Raw genomic sequence first — 17,078 nt, 5'->3', positions numbered from 1 at the left:
GTCCGAGGTCTGTGAACTGTGTGAAAAATGCCATATACTGAACCAACCCTGAATTCCAGCTCCTTTTATGTGCATGAAGAGATTCTTTTTCTTTTTTGTTCACATGGATTTGTTCAGAACAGGGTGTAAAAGCAGGCTGGTCCTTGTATTGTTGCTGCTTTGTGGTTGGGAGGACATACTGCTGTTCTCATCTCTTTGGGTGATGGAAAGAAAGAGTGAGAACACAGCAGGACAGGGGTGGTGACCCAAGGCTATGAGGAGGCTTAATAACATTATTAAAGGCCAAGGCCACATTGCCGGCGGTGGGAAATGGGGGAGAGGGAGGTGGAGAGGAGGCAAGGGAGACAAGACACAGAAACTCACTGAGAGAGTGGACGTGTGGAACAGCAGTCAGCTTGAAAAATGATTAATAGAGCACTATGCTGAGCACAGAGAGGTGAGGGTAAGGGCTGAGGAGGCGAATGACTATTCCCTGAAAAACAGAACAATTCACAGTGGGAGTTTCACAGTCACACCCTACATGCATGTTGAGAAATCTAACCAAATAACCAAATATTAAACAGTTTTTTTCCATTAACAACATGACATATGAGGGTTGTTATGTGCAAACCAAAGTGCAAAGAGACAATGTTAAAAGTCATTTTAAAAACTTTTTTCTCCATCTTTGCTGTCATTAAAAGTGTCATCATTATTTCTGTTTAATTATAATTATTAGTTGTTATTATTATTTGACTGTGGGAGTGAATATGTGTTGAATTCACTTCTGACACCCAAAACGTTTTCGTGTGCAGCAGGTGCACGGTTCCCATCGGATAATGTGTAAGAGTAATTACAGCAGTCGGTCATAGAGCAGGGAGAGGGACGCCTCTGATGGGCAGGACCAGCAGAGATTAAAAACAACCCCACCACACAGTAGGGCAACTGAATGCCAGCTCCACTGATAATGAGAAGTTTTCCTCCAGCTAAGTAAGCAGCAGCCAGCCAGAGCAGCTATCAGGTCGGTGCTGAGCAGTGTGCTTGCAAGCATGGCTATGTTGGTGTTTATTGCTTTTCTCAGCTGATACACTATCATCAGAGGTGGGCTCATTGTAATTATATCTCTACCACAATAGAAGCAGCAGAAGCCCTGTGGCGCTGCTGTGGAAACAGTGAGCCGATGAAAAATATGACACAGCCAGCGACACAGCTTTTAACTCGCAGCTCAAAAATAGCTTGAAATATAAGTATGGTATTTCTCCCTTATAAACACGCCCTTAATGAGCAGTTATTCTGTCAGATAATTAAGTTTCCTCCATGTCTGAACTGATGCAACTTTATGCAGTGGAAGCCTAAGTGATCAAGGATCGTCTATAGACACAACCAGTCTGCATTATGAGGGCAGGTCCTCTCCACCATTTGCATGTGATGTCCTCAAGGATGCACTAAAAGCCATACAACTCTTCAGGGATGCTCCTTTTGTATCCGGCACTGCACTCAAGGGAGGCACACACATCGGCAGACTTTCAGAGCATGTTGTTGTGACTGTGTTGTCTGCAAAGCAATGATTAGAAGCTAAAATAAGGAACTGGAAGTGTTGATGGTTTCAATGAAATACAAAGACATAACGTATTCAGTCTGCCTTTTTATCTTCACCCACACATTGACACTTTCACAATGCATGTGAAAGCTCGGGGTTAAGGCACACACACATCAACACACATGCACACCTCCACCTGGAATCCCTTTCTGGCTGTCAGTCAGTGTAATTGACAGTGTTTCCGGGGCACGCCATGTCAGGCCATTTATGGCGCTCTAATTAGAGTGAATGAGAGGGCTAGCCACAGGAAACCACCAGACGTCACACACGGGAGCTCAAAGCCTCAGGATATGGTAGATAGATGAATAGCAGAGCCCTTTGTGAGGCATGCAGAGGGTGGGGGGAAGGTGAACAGGGGGTGAGAGTGGAAAGGAAAACATATAGGGAAGGAGGCTGTAGGCACATAGGAGAAAGTGAAAGCAAGGCTGTAGATGGAGGAGATGCGGGGAGGAAGACAGGATGATGCAAGGGGAGATACTACTTAATGCGAGCGGACACTGGGAGGATAAGATGATACAACAGACACTAACTGCAGCTGCTTCTGTGAAAGATGAGGGCAGAGACTTAGAATCTCCTCATATAACTGAGTCGTTTTAAAGGAATCATCATCAAATAAAGAGCATGTTGTTTATTTTCAAAACATGACTAATGTACTTTAATAGTTTTAATTTAAAAAATGTAACTACTAGACACAATATGTCTCCTACTTCATTGCAAAGTCCATTCTCACAGCACAAGTATGTGCACTGGATGTTTCAAGTTTCCACATCACACTTCTGTAAGATGCTTATAGGTCCAAGTGAGACTCTTACTTTAGCTGTACAGCAGCCACTGTGGCTACATGTATCAAATTGCTAATTTACTGTTTTGCGAAAATGCTAGACTTCTGTAACAGTGGTGAAAATGAATTTTGCACTAACTCAGTAATGTCCATTATACAGAGATAGCTACTTAAAGTTTGGTAGCAATAACTAAGATTAGCCACCATGCAGACCAAGACCAAGTAAGACTGTAACAGCAAAAGCACTGATTGTATTAAACTGAGCAACAGTGTCTTTTATTGTTATGAATTTTTTATGTGCAATAAGAAGAATGTGTTATTTCTTCGCCCCAAAAGCTTAATTTCATGTGTCTTTTTTTTAAAGACAACATATCTTTTCACTTTTCACTTTTAATCAAAACAAAATGACACTAGATGCCTTTTCAATAGCTTTTCAATAGTTTTTAGGTTTGTTTGCCATTATCTGTCATACAGAAATCAAATTCAAATGTCAAAAAAAATGACTGATGCATTAGACCACAAACAGCGGCTGCCAAGATAATAGACTATGTCATTACAAATCTACCGCACCATCAGACAGACTGAGCAGCTAATCTAAATATTACAGGGTTATGAAGTGGACACTCCCATCACAGATGTTTTATTGAATTAGGCCTTATTGGGATTACCCAGTAATTAGATGAGCGTGTCTCTCATGCTCAGTAGTGTTTTCCTTTCAACATCTTGGTAGGTACAGTTTGAGATTGCAGAATACATAGTGCACACATGTAGTATGCAGTATGTATGATATAAAAAATGAATAGAAAAGAAACTCACTGGGTCTCCTGGATGGACCCAGCTACACAATGGAAACGCTCAGGCACAGTTTTCCAGTCCTTGGCCATTTTCACCATGCCCCCAGCATCCAACACACCATACCCAAACAGGTGGTTGAACTCAAGGCCAACGCCATTCCTCCTCCACTGGTGGACCTCGTCATGGAGCTGGTTCCTCTTGGAGGTCAGGACTGACAGGTGCTGCATGTCTCTCCATGTCAGGTTAGGGCTGGGGCAGACAGACAGTCACCAGGACAGAAGCAAGTGGATAAAGAAAGGATAGAGTGATGGAACAGAGACAATATTGTAAGTTAGAAATGTCAGGCAGGCTCACAGGAACAAATAGTAAAACTAATCTGATTCATTTTTGTTTCAATGACATCCCTTCAATTATCTAAACATCATAGGGTCGCTACGTTGAGGCAGATGGTTGCCTTTGTCTGTGTTTCCCTACATTATGTTGTCTGTGTGTTGTGACAGCTTTGTTCTGGCTGACTCACTGCCGTTGCATGGTTCAAGTGTGTTTGGGCAGTAAAATGGCCACACACTCTACCTAACAGCTCAGTGGGTTATTTGCCGCCGGATAGGGTGAGTATCCACTCCTCCCAACAGCAACATCATTATCATGTGTGCAAAGCAAACATTGCTTCTTTATTCAACTCCACTTAGGTAATGGCAGCAGAGGCTTGTCAGCCTTTAATGTGAGAAATGAAGCATCTGAGAGAATGGAACGGCTCTCCTCTGGGATTTGAGAAGCAGAAATTCTCCAGGTTTTAGATTTGTCATATTTGTCTAATAATGCGTGGGTAGGTTTACTTAAGTGGCATATGTTTTCAATTTTTCTCTGATCCACAAGGAATGACCTGTTCTGAATTCATCATGATTATAAAATGCACTCCAACTTGTACCGCAACGTTAATATGACATGATTAACACATTTTGTTGTGAACATCAATCACTGAAGCTCTGGTTTCACCATTGGCCTATAGTTAGCAACATTTGCATCAGATTGAGATGACCAATTACTGCATTGTGTTTCATCCTTTCATCATCTAGTACAGTCTCTCTGCATCATGCATATAAGAAGTACAGAAAAAAATAAAACATAAACACTGAGAGCATTCTAACCGAATAATATATATAAACTGCATTTTTCAGCCTTGTACTGAGATATAAAGAGCACTGATCCAAATATGATGTGCGTCCTTGGCACAATCACATAGAGTGTGTACTTTTTGGGGGACAGAATAGGGGCTGTTTCACTCTTCATTCAGCTTATAGTTTGATAAATAAGCAATTCAGTCAAAAGTGGAGAAATGATTTGCGCTTTTGAGGTGTGCAGGCACAGAGAGAATATTAGAATAAAGGATTTGAGGATAGAGATTGACGGAGGAAGTCAAAGACATTAATGCGATATGAAAGACCAGGGTTGTACTTGAAACACAGTAGCTCACAAATGAACAGCATAAAACCGTTTTGTTTCAAATCAAAGACAGTACAAATTTATGGTGGAAAACATTGCATTGTGAAATTACACCTTCTGACCAGCACTGTGTTCAACAGAGAGGAGTCGAATGTTGTAATGTAATAACGTTTTATACAGACAGCCCATCTAAATCAATAAACACAATTATAACAGGTGTGTGGAAGAGGCAGTAGATCACATACTTAGCCTCAAGAGCCAGAGCAAAGACACCAGCTGCCTCTGGAGCTGCTGCTGATGTACCAGAATGACGCAGCGTGCAATTCCCATACAGGTCTGTAGTGGCCTGGAATAAAGAAATCACAAGAAAGAACAAGAATGCATTTTTGCAAGGTACTCTGTGGACTGACTTCTGTGTGAAAGACTCATAACAAATTTTTCTGGGAAAACCCAAAAGATGTGACGTTTATTCTCGCTCCTTTTACTGTTAAGTAATATTATTATTAAGTAATAAAGTGAGTGAACATTGGCTGAATTCTTACATAAACACGTCAACTGACAAATTGTGTTTATATTTACTGAATAAGCATTTATTTATTTAATTTGGTTCTTAATTAGAAATGATAACAGATTGACTGCAATTAGACAGGAAACCCTAGGGAAGATCTGTGGCTCTGTCAACAGCCAAAGGTGATTTGCATAATCACAAACACAAACACTGCTGCCTTTACACTGGGAAATTCACACGCATGGTATAGAATATTGTCTATGAGGGCATGCTAAGATATAAGAGCATTCATTATTCTAATGTTAGCCATCAATGTCAGGCATCTGTCCTCAACACAAGGAAGCAAGCACCATCTTTCAAGCTTTTGCTGTCTCTCTTTTCATTGTGGTTGACCCAACCACTCATTTTTTCGGGTATCTCCCACTGGTGACACAATTCTCCAGGTAAATAATCAAATAGCCATACACCAGTTACAGTTATAGTCCATTTATGCTTACTAAGGTCAGGTTCTCTTTCATTTATCATTTGTTTGCCTTGTTACTTTTCTTTCCATTCATACAGAAGAAAACGATTACAGTAAAGCAATTTGGTGAAAATAAACTCTTTCTGAATGGTTGCCTTTGTCATTATCAGGGTAGAGATCAGGCTCTTTAAGGCCCCCCTAGTCCTTAGAGCCCGTGTGCTGTGATTGGTCAGCTTCCTGGCAACTACACGTTTGGTTCCGCTCATGTATTGCTTTCTTCCACAGCTGTCATCGATATATTATAATGGCAGCTGTAAACAAATGGTTGTGGCTATTACAATGGCGTTGGTTCTGCCTTATTAGTTTGAGCCAGAGTTCAATCTTGAACAGGAAGATGGTAGACCTGATGCACCTTCGCAAGCTAGACTAGAGCAGGCAAACAAGCACACCCACTGCCATACAGTTGGAAGGAGAGAAATTGCAGAAATGAGGAGAGAAGTGCTGCAAATAAAGTAGCTCGACAGTCTGCAGTGGACTTGACACAATGACTGATTGCAACTCCCTGCCAAGATTGCAGGGAGTGTCCAGCTTGCTAGTGGGTAGCACTAAGGGACATATTGACAATTATTAACAATTAACAGCAGATACGATAACACCATCACCTATTGGTATAACTGTTATTGTTTACACTGTTACAATTAACAATCAACTCTCTCCACTACACCACCCCCTCTTTTCTCCTCTCACACCCAACCGGTTGAGGCAGACGGCCGCCCACCCTGAGCCTGCTTCTGTTGGAGGTTTTTTCCTGTTAAAAGGGAGTTTTTCCTCCCCCTCTCACCAAGTGCTTGCTCTTTGTCGCAACCATTGAGTTTCTCTCAATAATAATGTAAGGTCTTGACCTTACCCTGTAAAGTGCCATGAGATAATGTATACTATGATTTGGCGAAAATACTGATGTCAACAGGTCTAGGAAGTAAGGCCTGGACTGCCAACAGGGCATTTCGTCGAAATGAGAAAAGTGAGTTTTATCCAAATAGAGATATTCTCTTTGAGCCTTGCAACTCTGTAGACCATTAACATGCACAAAAAGCTAAATAATACACTATAGGAAAGGGAAAACTCTGAAAAGCATAATAGGTCCTCATCCACTATGCTGTAAGTGTTGTGATCATCACAGTATGGCAGCCTCTCTCAGCATCCACAGCAAAATTTTGCATTTGGACGTCCAGGAAGTTAATCAGAGAAGAGCTATTCCCCCCAACTGAACCTCAATTTTTTCACAACCACCCAGCAATTACAATGTAACAGCTTCTTAGGTTTTATCCCTGGTCTCATCCAATCTCCTGAAAGGCCTAGGACACATTGCCTGTGGGGCAAACTGAAAAGAAGCTATTTAAAGCTCAATCTATGAATGAGGAGATATATTTGAAAGACACAAAACAACAAACAAGTCATCTTTGAATGCTAAAAGTGCTTATACCTACTGAAATATACAACTTCAGCAAATGTAGAGTGTTAAAAACATTTGTTAAACTGTACAAGCATTTCAGATGATTTCTTTTTCAATCATGTGAAACATGTTAGGCCTATGTAATTAAATACAAACACACTCACAACGCCAGCCTCTGGGTTCCTCTTGCGTCCGTTGCTGAATGTTGACGCAAGGGTGGAGGAGCAGCTCTCATCGTACAAGGCGGTGCGTCCGTCATTGATGGCTGAGTTGATGGAAATCGTCCACATGCTCGAGGCGTAACCATCACAGTTGCAGTCGTCATAGCTACCACCATCTCCTGATGCCCATACGTAGATGCTGCCTTTTCCTCCACGGCCCTTTAAACAAAATCACCATCCAATCATCATCCAAATGGAGTGAAAGAGTGAAATATGTCACCGCCCTGTTTATCACTAGAGGGAATAACATGGCTGAAATAAGAATTGGGAATTTGGGAATTTCACCAGGGTGGTGTATTATACAATAGGTGTCAGTGTGTGTTTACTAACTGTGAACATCATCTGATGCCAAATGATCAAAAAATTTATCTGAATCACATAGCAAAGACACAGCCATGTAAGACATAGCCTATGTAATGACCTGATTTACATTATCAGTTGTTTTGTATTTCTTTTCTTTTTTTATCTTAGAAATGGGCATTATTGCCAATTATTGATAAGAAGCCATATCTGTTAGACTGATGTTAAGATGTATCAGAATTTACTGAGTATGTTTTTGTGCATCTATCATGAGATTTAACATTCAATTTTCATAATTGTTTAGTAAGTGATTTAATTTACAGTTTACATATATTTAATATATATTTTAGTATTTTAATAAGATTTTCTAAGGCTTGTTAATTACTGAGATGGTTTAATAATAATGTTTAATTTGGAGAGTTAATCTGAAGGAGTGTGATTTCCGGTTGACATCTGAGTGATCACGAAAAAAAAAAGAAGTTGGTTGGGGAGATAGGCACTGTGACGAACAGAGTTGGGCACCAGTGAGAGACGCCATGGACTATTAAACGTTTACCGAGTAATTCTGTTACGCTATAACTGTGGACTATTTGCTAGTTAACTCGTTTCTTATGGTATAAGTTATGTTAACTGTGTGTGTGAGTTTGGGACTGTTAAGCGGCCGAAGAGGTATGTTTTTTTTCACTCTGGAGTGAGCTAGCTTGATTAGCAGAGCTGCCGCCATTGTGAGAGACAATCGCCTTCTTCACCTGCACGGACGAGAGTGGAGGAGCTACGGTAGGACGGAGCTTCCGCAGTCATCGCGGAGAATTTGCCCGACGCTGAGGACGGTCTACCATCAGACAGGGTGTTTTTCCGGTTATGTTGTTCCTGCTGTCGCCGCTTCGGACTGAGATGAGCGTGACCTCAGGTGTTTTCTTCAGATGTGGTAAGATTCATACTCACGCCATGCAACTGTTTGTTTCTCCATGAGCCCCACCATTAAGCGCGCCAACCAACCTTAATGCAATTGTTGAAAGAACAAACTAAACTAAAACGTGCACTGTAGTTTAAACTGCGGAAATGTGTTTGTTTTTTCACAGTATATGTTGAATAATTGATAAGATGATTCACATATTTCTACAGTATCATCACACTGGGTTATTAAAGCCAGTAGTGTTCCCTTAGCCTCATACTTTACCCTAGACGTGTATATTATTCCCTGAGATGTCACTTTCACCATTTTGGAGTTTATAGGGGTTTAATACTTAAGCTCTGCATGAATTGTTCTTCATTGTTCCAGTGGTGAAATGTAGGGATCGACCAATATGGTTTTTTCAGGGCCAATAACTGTTATTTGGAACCGATATGCCAACACAAAACTACTGCTGTATGAGGACAATCACTGTGGCGTCCAGGTGTATCTATTATTTTGTCCACCCCATTTATGTCAGTGAAAGTGGGCTAAGTAACAAAAACACCTGTATAATGTAATACAGCTACACACACTGCATCCTCCATAATGATCATACAGTTGAATGAACAACTGTCTGAAACAATTTTATTACTAACTGATTATAAACTTCATGAAGGTGGATTTACTGCAGGACTGTTGTAATACTATACATTAGTTTTAGCTAGATGTTCCTAATAAACTGATAACTGAGTGTATATTAGTAATCACCAGGTGTATGCACAGACTGCAAAGAGCCTGACTGGAATTAATTGGTTGATTTCGGTGCTCTCCTCACCTGGCAGTCTAAAGATGTTCTTTAATTTAATAGTTTTATCATATATTATTATTATCACCAAATAAGATGTTTTCCCCCTTTTTGAAATGTAACATGTATACTCTGAGTCCTTTTTAACTGACTTACTTAGTATTTTTATCAGAGAACATTTTTATGCAGAGATTTTACTAGTACTGTAGTAAAATATCATTTCAGTAACAGTAGCTACTGACTGTTCACCTGCTGACGTGCTGCCGTCAGTGTACTGTCTCATCTCCAGTGGCAGGAGTTTTTCATATTTGTAGTGTTTATTGCTGCTCTGTTTTATCACAGGTAAATATGGACATATAATAGATATAATAACAAAATTAAACAACTTTTGACACTGCAAAAAAGAACAGTCGCATGTAGCTTTCAAGTATTTAAAGTAAACAATACTTTGCTAAAGTAAGACTGCAGCCTGGTAGTGGACTTTCCTCATCCTCCGTTTGGCAGAGGCAGAGCTTCTGCCGGAGAAACTGTGCTCACGTGTGTTCCGAGTCACTCAAATGTTGCCAGTGATGCAGTAATTAGGTTTAATGTTCTTTTACACATGTTCTTGGTAGATTACTGTCACTTTTTTTTTTTGCACCATGAGATAAGTTGCTCATACAGTTAATGAGAACCTGCTTGTGCGCAATTAGATCTGATGCGCGAGCGGGCGTAGCGCAAACCTTATTCAACTACCTCCCGGAACAGGATGTCAATCTTATGTTACTTCCCAAGAGGGTGACTATCAATTTCGTCATGTGTCAGTGCTTCGATGCTTTTTTAAAAAAAAAAGTAACTTATTTTATCGGTTATCGGTTAAAAAAAAGTAGTGATACTGAAAAATGACTAATTTTACCACAGATAATTGGCCGGGCCGATACTCTGTGAATCCCTAGTAAAAGGGTTACACATAGCAAATAGATATCAAATACATGCAATTCATGTAACCCTAACCCTAGAATAAGAGCCAAGATTGTGATGGTGCTCTTAGTTTTTCTTTGGCCCTACTTTGTGGAACAAACTGCCTGAAGTACATTGTGTTTACTTAGGCTTATGATGAGTTATCATGTTTATTTGCATTTGAGTGTCTCTGTGTGTTTGTGCAGGGTGTGTGTTTAATTCTTGCCTTATTTTGTTATAAATAACAAAACATGGCTTCTGTTTGATTTCTCACTGAGTGAGTAAAGGAGCCATGAAATCTTAAGTAAACCACCATAATAATGATATGGGTAATAGTAACAATTTGTATGGCATCAAATGATAAATTAGCAATGCAAAAGTAAAAAAAGTTGGTGGACAAACTGTACGATCAAGTGCTGTAGTGTTAACCTATTTTAGTTACGGTAGATAGGAATTACAGTGGTGAAGGCACAAAAAATTGAAGACAGTCTTTATCTTTTCTTTGCAGTGGGGCATAATACCATCGGTAAATTGAATCATCAAATATCATCTTTGTTACTGATAGAGTGCCTGGAAACATGAAACAACTGACTGTGGCTTCACGCAGAGAGCGTCCTCTTCACCAAACACTGCACCTGTTTCTACAAAAGGCCGACCGTTCCCCCACAGAACAAAGGATCAAGTGGAGGGGGAGTGGCATGTCCTTCCCTTCATGATGCTTATTTATGTCTCTCTATTTGAATTGCAAAGAGAGGTTTGAGCATTGCCGAGCTCACCTATGAAGCTTCAGGCCTTCTGCCTTCCGTCTCCTGCACAAGCCCAAACAAAGTGCTTTAATTTTGCACTGCACACACTGTCATTTATTTCCATTATCGGTGGCAATTTGCTAAACCACACAGTTATGTCTAAGATGCAGATTTAAAGCTACTCTGTCTGACTCAGTTGTTAATATAACATAATGCGATTCGTTATTTTAAATGTTTCCTTTTGTTGCACAGTGTGCATCATGCTCAGCCATCATAAGTCTATATAAGTGATCATTAGAATCTAAGAAGCAGATTGCAGAGTGGCTGCTTGATTAGTTGTGTTTACATGATCAGAGATTACAGTCAGCTTTGCTCCTACTCAGCTACCCTGCCTGAGAAAGGGTCATTTCGGAGCAACCCACACCTGCCAGCACACGGTGCATGATGATTAATCAAGCAAGTAATTGGCAGTGACACTGTTAGCATGGCAACTCTGTGTGCGTGCCTGTCCAAAAGGACTGCTATTCCACTAGAGGGCCTACATTTAAGCCCCCGTTGACAGGCCTTGGAGAGTTTTCACCTTGCTGAAGTGTCCTTGCGCAGGACACAGGAATGAATGCTTAATCAGCTCCAAAAGACGTGAAACTCCACAGACTTGTTAGAGGGCTATGGTTAACTAAGATGAAAATATTCTTGTGGAGTTAAAAGTGGTGTCACACAGTAGGGGTGCTATGATGGACTGAGCGAGACATTAATATTTGTACCATATTTCATGCCAATCCATCACATAGTTGTTGACACATTTCACTCAAAGTCACAATTGTGAACTTCATGTTGGGAAGAGGAAAGGTCAGGGGGACACCAAAGTCATGAAGATTCATCCTCTTGGAACCATGAATGTATGTAAAAATTGTGTGGCAATCCATCCAGTGGTTGTTGAGAGATTTCAGTCTCTGCGTGGTGGGCGGACTGACTGAACAGCATTGCTATACTTTCTAGACCACCATTCAAAGACAGTAGTTAAAATAAGTCAGAAACGTGTCCCATTCATAGTTTTGTAAAAAGAAAATGTGGAAAGATGGAATACAAAGCCTAATATAAACCACCAAAGATGACTTTCTGATACACTTTAACATTATTAAGAAACACTCAGCACAGTATGCACAATACCCCCTCACCTTATTGACACCGTCAGCCATAGCCTGTAGTGTGAGCTCTCGGGGTCCATCCACCGTCTTGCCGTCATCGGTTGGTCCCCAGCTGGCACTGTAGATATCAATAACCTGGGGCATGTGGCTGATGGATGATGCCTCGATGATGTCAGTCATAAAGGGTTGATCCAACATTCTGATACCTGACACAGAACACCTCCATATGAATTTGAAATTAAAATTCTGGCTATCATTGGTTTACTGTATTGTTATTGCTGCTGGAACACAGTGCAGTTTAGGTACCTATTAGAGGGTGATTCATAAAACCCTTTTCAGCTGGTTAGGTTTACACTATAGTGTCAAGACAGTACAATAGCCTACCACATATTTATAGCATCTGAACCCTTAGAAATGGCAAGAAAGTGATGTCAGGTTCATAGCAGGACACAAATCAAATAGTCAATACTCATTTTCTTATTTCTACCCATACCACATTTCACGAAAACTCAATATGAAACGGAAACATGGGGCTGTTGGGATTAATGGTGTTGTCCTGTTGATATGTGGACTCCAGCTGACCTCTACAGTAATTTGCAGTAATTCTATGGGTAGATACCAAACAATGGAGTGCTGATCTTCCAGAACAATATATGTTTTATACATGGTGTATACAGTATTTCCCCTCACAGCGAATCACCCTTATCATACCTTTGATCCTTTGATCATACCGTTATCAGAACTGTCATTTACTATCATCAGTTTGCTCATTGTTATTCCTCTCACTGTCCAATCTGCGGCTTTAATATGACACACACCTGCCACCTTTGAGTTGTAGGCGACTCCCACACCGCAGATGTTGTTATTGGCTGCCGCAGACACCTCTCCAGCACATCGTGTTCCATGACTGGTGGCAGCAAAGAGCAGAGAAAAGAGGATTTGCATGAATTTACATGAATTTACAAATGATACGTTGTGGGTTAAGTCTGAGGTATCACTGATTAGATACATCTCTTGTTTTTGTTGACTAAATGAGAAATCTGTTGATAGGAAGGGTTTACCATTTTTGTAAATCGATTAGAATTAGCATAAACACTGTAATTCAAATGTAATGTAACTCTGTAATTCTGTAATTCTGTGACCCGAAGAACATTAGCTCATAGAAAGCCAACAACATTTATCCATTCATTTTCCCATCACTCATCTGGGTCCGACTGAATATGTTTGCACATATCATTGTTTTGTGTGCACCATGTGTCTCTCTCTCCATCCCCTACAGGGACACTGCAGAGAGTCAACCCCTCTCTCCCAGCATGCTTTGCTACAGACAGGCAGCTATTTATAACAACCAGATGATTAGCCAGCGAGTTGTGCCCGACAGTCAGCAACTGCTACACTGGCAAACCCAAATATTCCCTTCTCACTCCCACACACAGACACACATACACTACACAATACATCTGAGCAGATGAAGGCACAGTGGAGGAGGAGAGGCGGAGAAAGAATATATTTCTCTTTGTTCCGCTCCTCGACGTGCTGCGGCGGCAGTGGATCACCCAGTGTGATTGGGAGATGGGAGGCAGATAAGGTGTTATCAGACAGCAGGTCATCACTGTAAACACTGCAACTCTGAGAACAGACTAGACTTGTGTTAGTCCTCCTTTATCTACCTTATCTCCTCCAAGTGAGCAGGTAAAAATAGGCATTATGTTTTCTATTTTGTTGTGCTGGACAACAGCTCTGTTTATACGGCACCATTATGTCTTAATGGAACTATGCGGAGAGAAAATCAATAGTAGGAAAGCTGCCAGACTCCAGGGAGAGCACACACATGCACACAAAAACACACTGAGCATGTGTATATATAAACAGGGGTTGGCTGGGTGAGCTTTACCTGTTGAACCAGTCATCTGTGTAGCGTGGAAATGGGAACGGGTCATTGCTGCTGAAGTCATAGCTGGCATCGGCATTCTGAAAGGACCAAATGGATGCATTTACAAAAACAACAACACTGAGGCAGAAAAACAAAAGGAGAGAAGGCAGAGAGAAGCATTTCAAAGTGAAGTGCTGACCTTTATCACAGCCTGTTCTGTCATTTGGATAGACCAATTGAGAGTGATTTTGAGTTTTTCCAAAACATGGCTTGCTAGTGTGTAATACTTATAGTTTATTAGGTACATCTAGGAAATAAAAAGAAACCCCAGTTTGACATTTTGGGGAATATACTATCCACTTTCTTGCCAAGGGCAATATATATAATTATATAATATATTTTAATATAATATAATTATAGTTATATCTTCATTCATTTTTTCATTCATTCACACATCAACCGTATCTAGTCAGTAACATGAATTAACTTATTTTTTTCCCCTCTATTAGAAGAACTAATGATGTCTGCACTCTGCACTGTCCATTTCAAGGAAACTTTTCAAAAAGCTGGATGTGCTTGGATGTAAAAGAGATAATATTCATCTGTAGGGTTGCCACCTTTTATGTGAAAAAAGCTGGCAATTGGTTTGGTTTTACTTGACATTACATTATTCACAGCACTTTTAAGACATAACATAAACGAAATATGGGACAAATTTCCTCCCATATTGATTCAAATTCACAAAGTAGTAGTGGCAACCGCCTAGCAATTCTCTATTCAGGAAAAACCCTGAGTGGCATTGACCTCCTCCTGTAACTTTATTTAACTTAGTTTTCCATTTCTTTTTAAAGGTTGTAATGTTCAGTTTTTGTTGAAACTGTTGAGATTTTGACAAAAATTGTTAAAACACATTTCTCTAATAGTTTCAACAAAAACACAATATTTTAACCTTTCTGAACCTAAGATTTAATGCGGGGCTGTTGTATTTGACTGCATTAGGTTTAGTTAGAAGCAACCTAATAAACCGGTATACACACAACAACAGTGATCTGAGCACGGTGATACAATACTTAACTACAAATCTTTCCTCTGTGGCAATACTGAAATAATGTGTGGTCACAGCGGGGATTTCAAACTGAGAAAATAATGGACTAAGCATTGCCAGCATTTAATTCCACATGGCCAAAAGTAATAGGATCAGAATGAACAGCAGCAGAAAAGCAGGAGGAAAAGCACGCAGGAGACACACATCTGCCAGAGAGACATTAATGTAGTCAACATAATTATCAGAATAGCCATGTCTGGAGGACAGGACACACACAAACACACACACACACACACAGTAAGATTGAACAGACATCCTTGGGAAAGTCTCATACTTATTGCGCTCTCTGTAACACACTTCCAAAGCTCTCCTTTACCCGTTAGTCATGTCATTTGGAGTGCTATCTATATTCTGCTCTCTGCAGCCAGTAACAGGTGCTTTGTGTGCTCACGAGTATAGAGAAACCACAGCTGTGTTCGTCAGCCAAAGACCAAACATATCAGATCAATCTTGGGGGCTGCCTCCAAGCTTGGGTCTGACAGGCCTGCTGGCTGGCATTTAGAGGAGATGACTCAGTCAGCGACAAAAAGAAAACAAAACAGCAAAAGCTTATTGACCTGATGGAGAAACACCATAATTATTAGGAGATGGGGAGTGGGTAACCACTAGAGGAAAGTAGAAACACTTACAGCAACTGGGCTTGCATGATGAAGTGCCAATAGGGACAGATTCATACCTCTTTAATTGTATGAGGAGATGTGCTGATACATTTAAGTGTAAATGCCATTTTTCTCAGTTGGATTACTTTCTTTCTTCTTCTGTCTTTGTCTGTTTTCTCTCAGTAACATGTGTACGTGTCAAAGAATCAATAAAAAACTTTTAAAAAAGTCGAACAACTTTAGCAGTGAAACCTGTTAAACATATGAAAAGTCTAAGAACTTGCTTGAAAATGTTATTATTCACAGCAGAACATTTGTGAAGAGAGAACACACTGCTCCCAAAAACAGCTTTTGCTCACGTCAGGAGCAGGAGTGTGTGCGCGTGTGTTTTTTTTCTTTTTCATTAAATGGAGTGAAAAGTGCTGAGCCCCAGTAATAAATGACACAGGCCCATGTCCATGAATCATTTGCTGTGCTTCTCAAGCTCATATCTTCAGCTATCAATCAGACTCTGCTCTTCCTCTAGTGTCCTGTGAGTAACCAGAGTCAGAATAATGGATTGTGCCCAGCATCAGCCACCTCACCTTTCCCCAGCAACCATCATCTAGTCGCCGTTCTCTGAGCGAATGGTACTTGAGGGAGCTGACTCAAAGTTACTATAGTGGAAGCCAGCATGCCCTGTTTCTCTACAGTTAGACATAGCAACAACTATAGCAATAAGGAGGTTGAGGTTGATGTCATCAGCTTGATGTTAGATGAGAAAGTAAAATAAAAAGATTTTCACAGTGGTGCTGTGAAAGTACTGTACTACATGTACTTCAGCTGGTACCTTCCAGAACTTCCTCCACTGTAGAAAGCTCATTGACAAAAAAAGAGATAACAGAGGAGGACAGGCAGACTTGCCATTGGAACTGCCAACTCAAACCCTGATAAGGTGGTGGATTATCAAAACATCCATAGTTTAGGTTTTTTACGTTTTTAGCAGCTCTGTCAGTGTCTTTACCAGCCTCGGCAGTGCCATTCATGCAGCCGGTCTCACTGGATAAGTCCAAGGCTTTGAAAACTTTAAAAAGTTGCTATCGCTTGCTGGTTTGCTACCAGCATTACCATGGAGCATATCATGCTAGCATGTAATACCAGCATAGGCTAATGGTTTTGGCTCTCATGTATACTAGGTAACTTAATTCAGTTGTTCTTCTTATGTGTTTAGTGGCCGCTTTCACTGGGCTTCGTAACACATTGCTAACTGAGAATGTAAAGGTCGGGGGTGGGGTTGTTGTAGCTGAAAGACGGCCGGAGCTGTGGTCGACGAAGTATTTGTTTTGGTCTGAGATGCTGGTGGTCTAGTGCGACATTTAGTGGCAGTGATCATTTACAGAACCATTACAAAAGTATTTACTGGTAATAGAGTATTTTTTCATTGTTGTA

At 40.5% G+C, this 17,078-nt stretch overlaps 1 protein-coding gene across 1 annotated transcript in view; it reads right to left on the bottom strand.

The window, feature by feature from the left end:
• The window catches only part of pcsk2 (proprotein convertase subtilisin/kexin type 2), a 30,027-nt gene that overhangs the window by 1,912 nt on the left and 11,037 nt on the right, over positions 1 to 17,078 (bottom strand). Inside the window, exons 6-11 of the mRNA XM_056395638.1 lie at positions 13,968 to 14,044; positions 12,892 to 12,980; positions 12,104 to 12,279; positions 7,184 to 7,399; positions 4,841 to 4,941; positions 3,174 to 3,401 (exon numbers count right to left, since the gene is read on the bottom strand). Of these exons, the coding sequence (XP_056251613.1) occupies positions 3,174 to 3,401; positions 4,841 to 4,941; positions 7,184 to 7,399; positions 12,104 to 12,279; positions 12,892 to 12,980; positions 13,968 to 14,044 (887 nt within the window). The remainder of the gene's footprint in view (positions 1 to 3,173; positions 3,402 to 4,840; positions 4,942 to 7,183; positions 7,400 to 12,103; positions 12,280 to 12,891; positions 12,981 to 13,967; positions 14,045 to 17,078) is intronic.

This window comes from Seriola aureovittata, chromosome 14 (genome assembly GCF_021018895.1).
Source record: "Seriola aureovittata isolate HTS-2021-v1 ecotype China chromosome 14, ASM2101889v1, whole genome shotgun sequence".
NCBI lineage: Eukaryota > Metazoa > Chordata > Actinopteri > Carangiformes > Carangidae > Seriola > Seriola aureovittata.
This window is presented reverse-complemented; position numbering and strand designations above follow the sequence as displayed.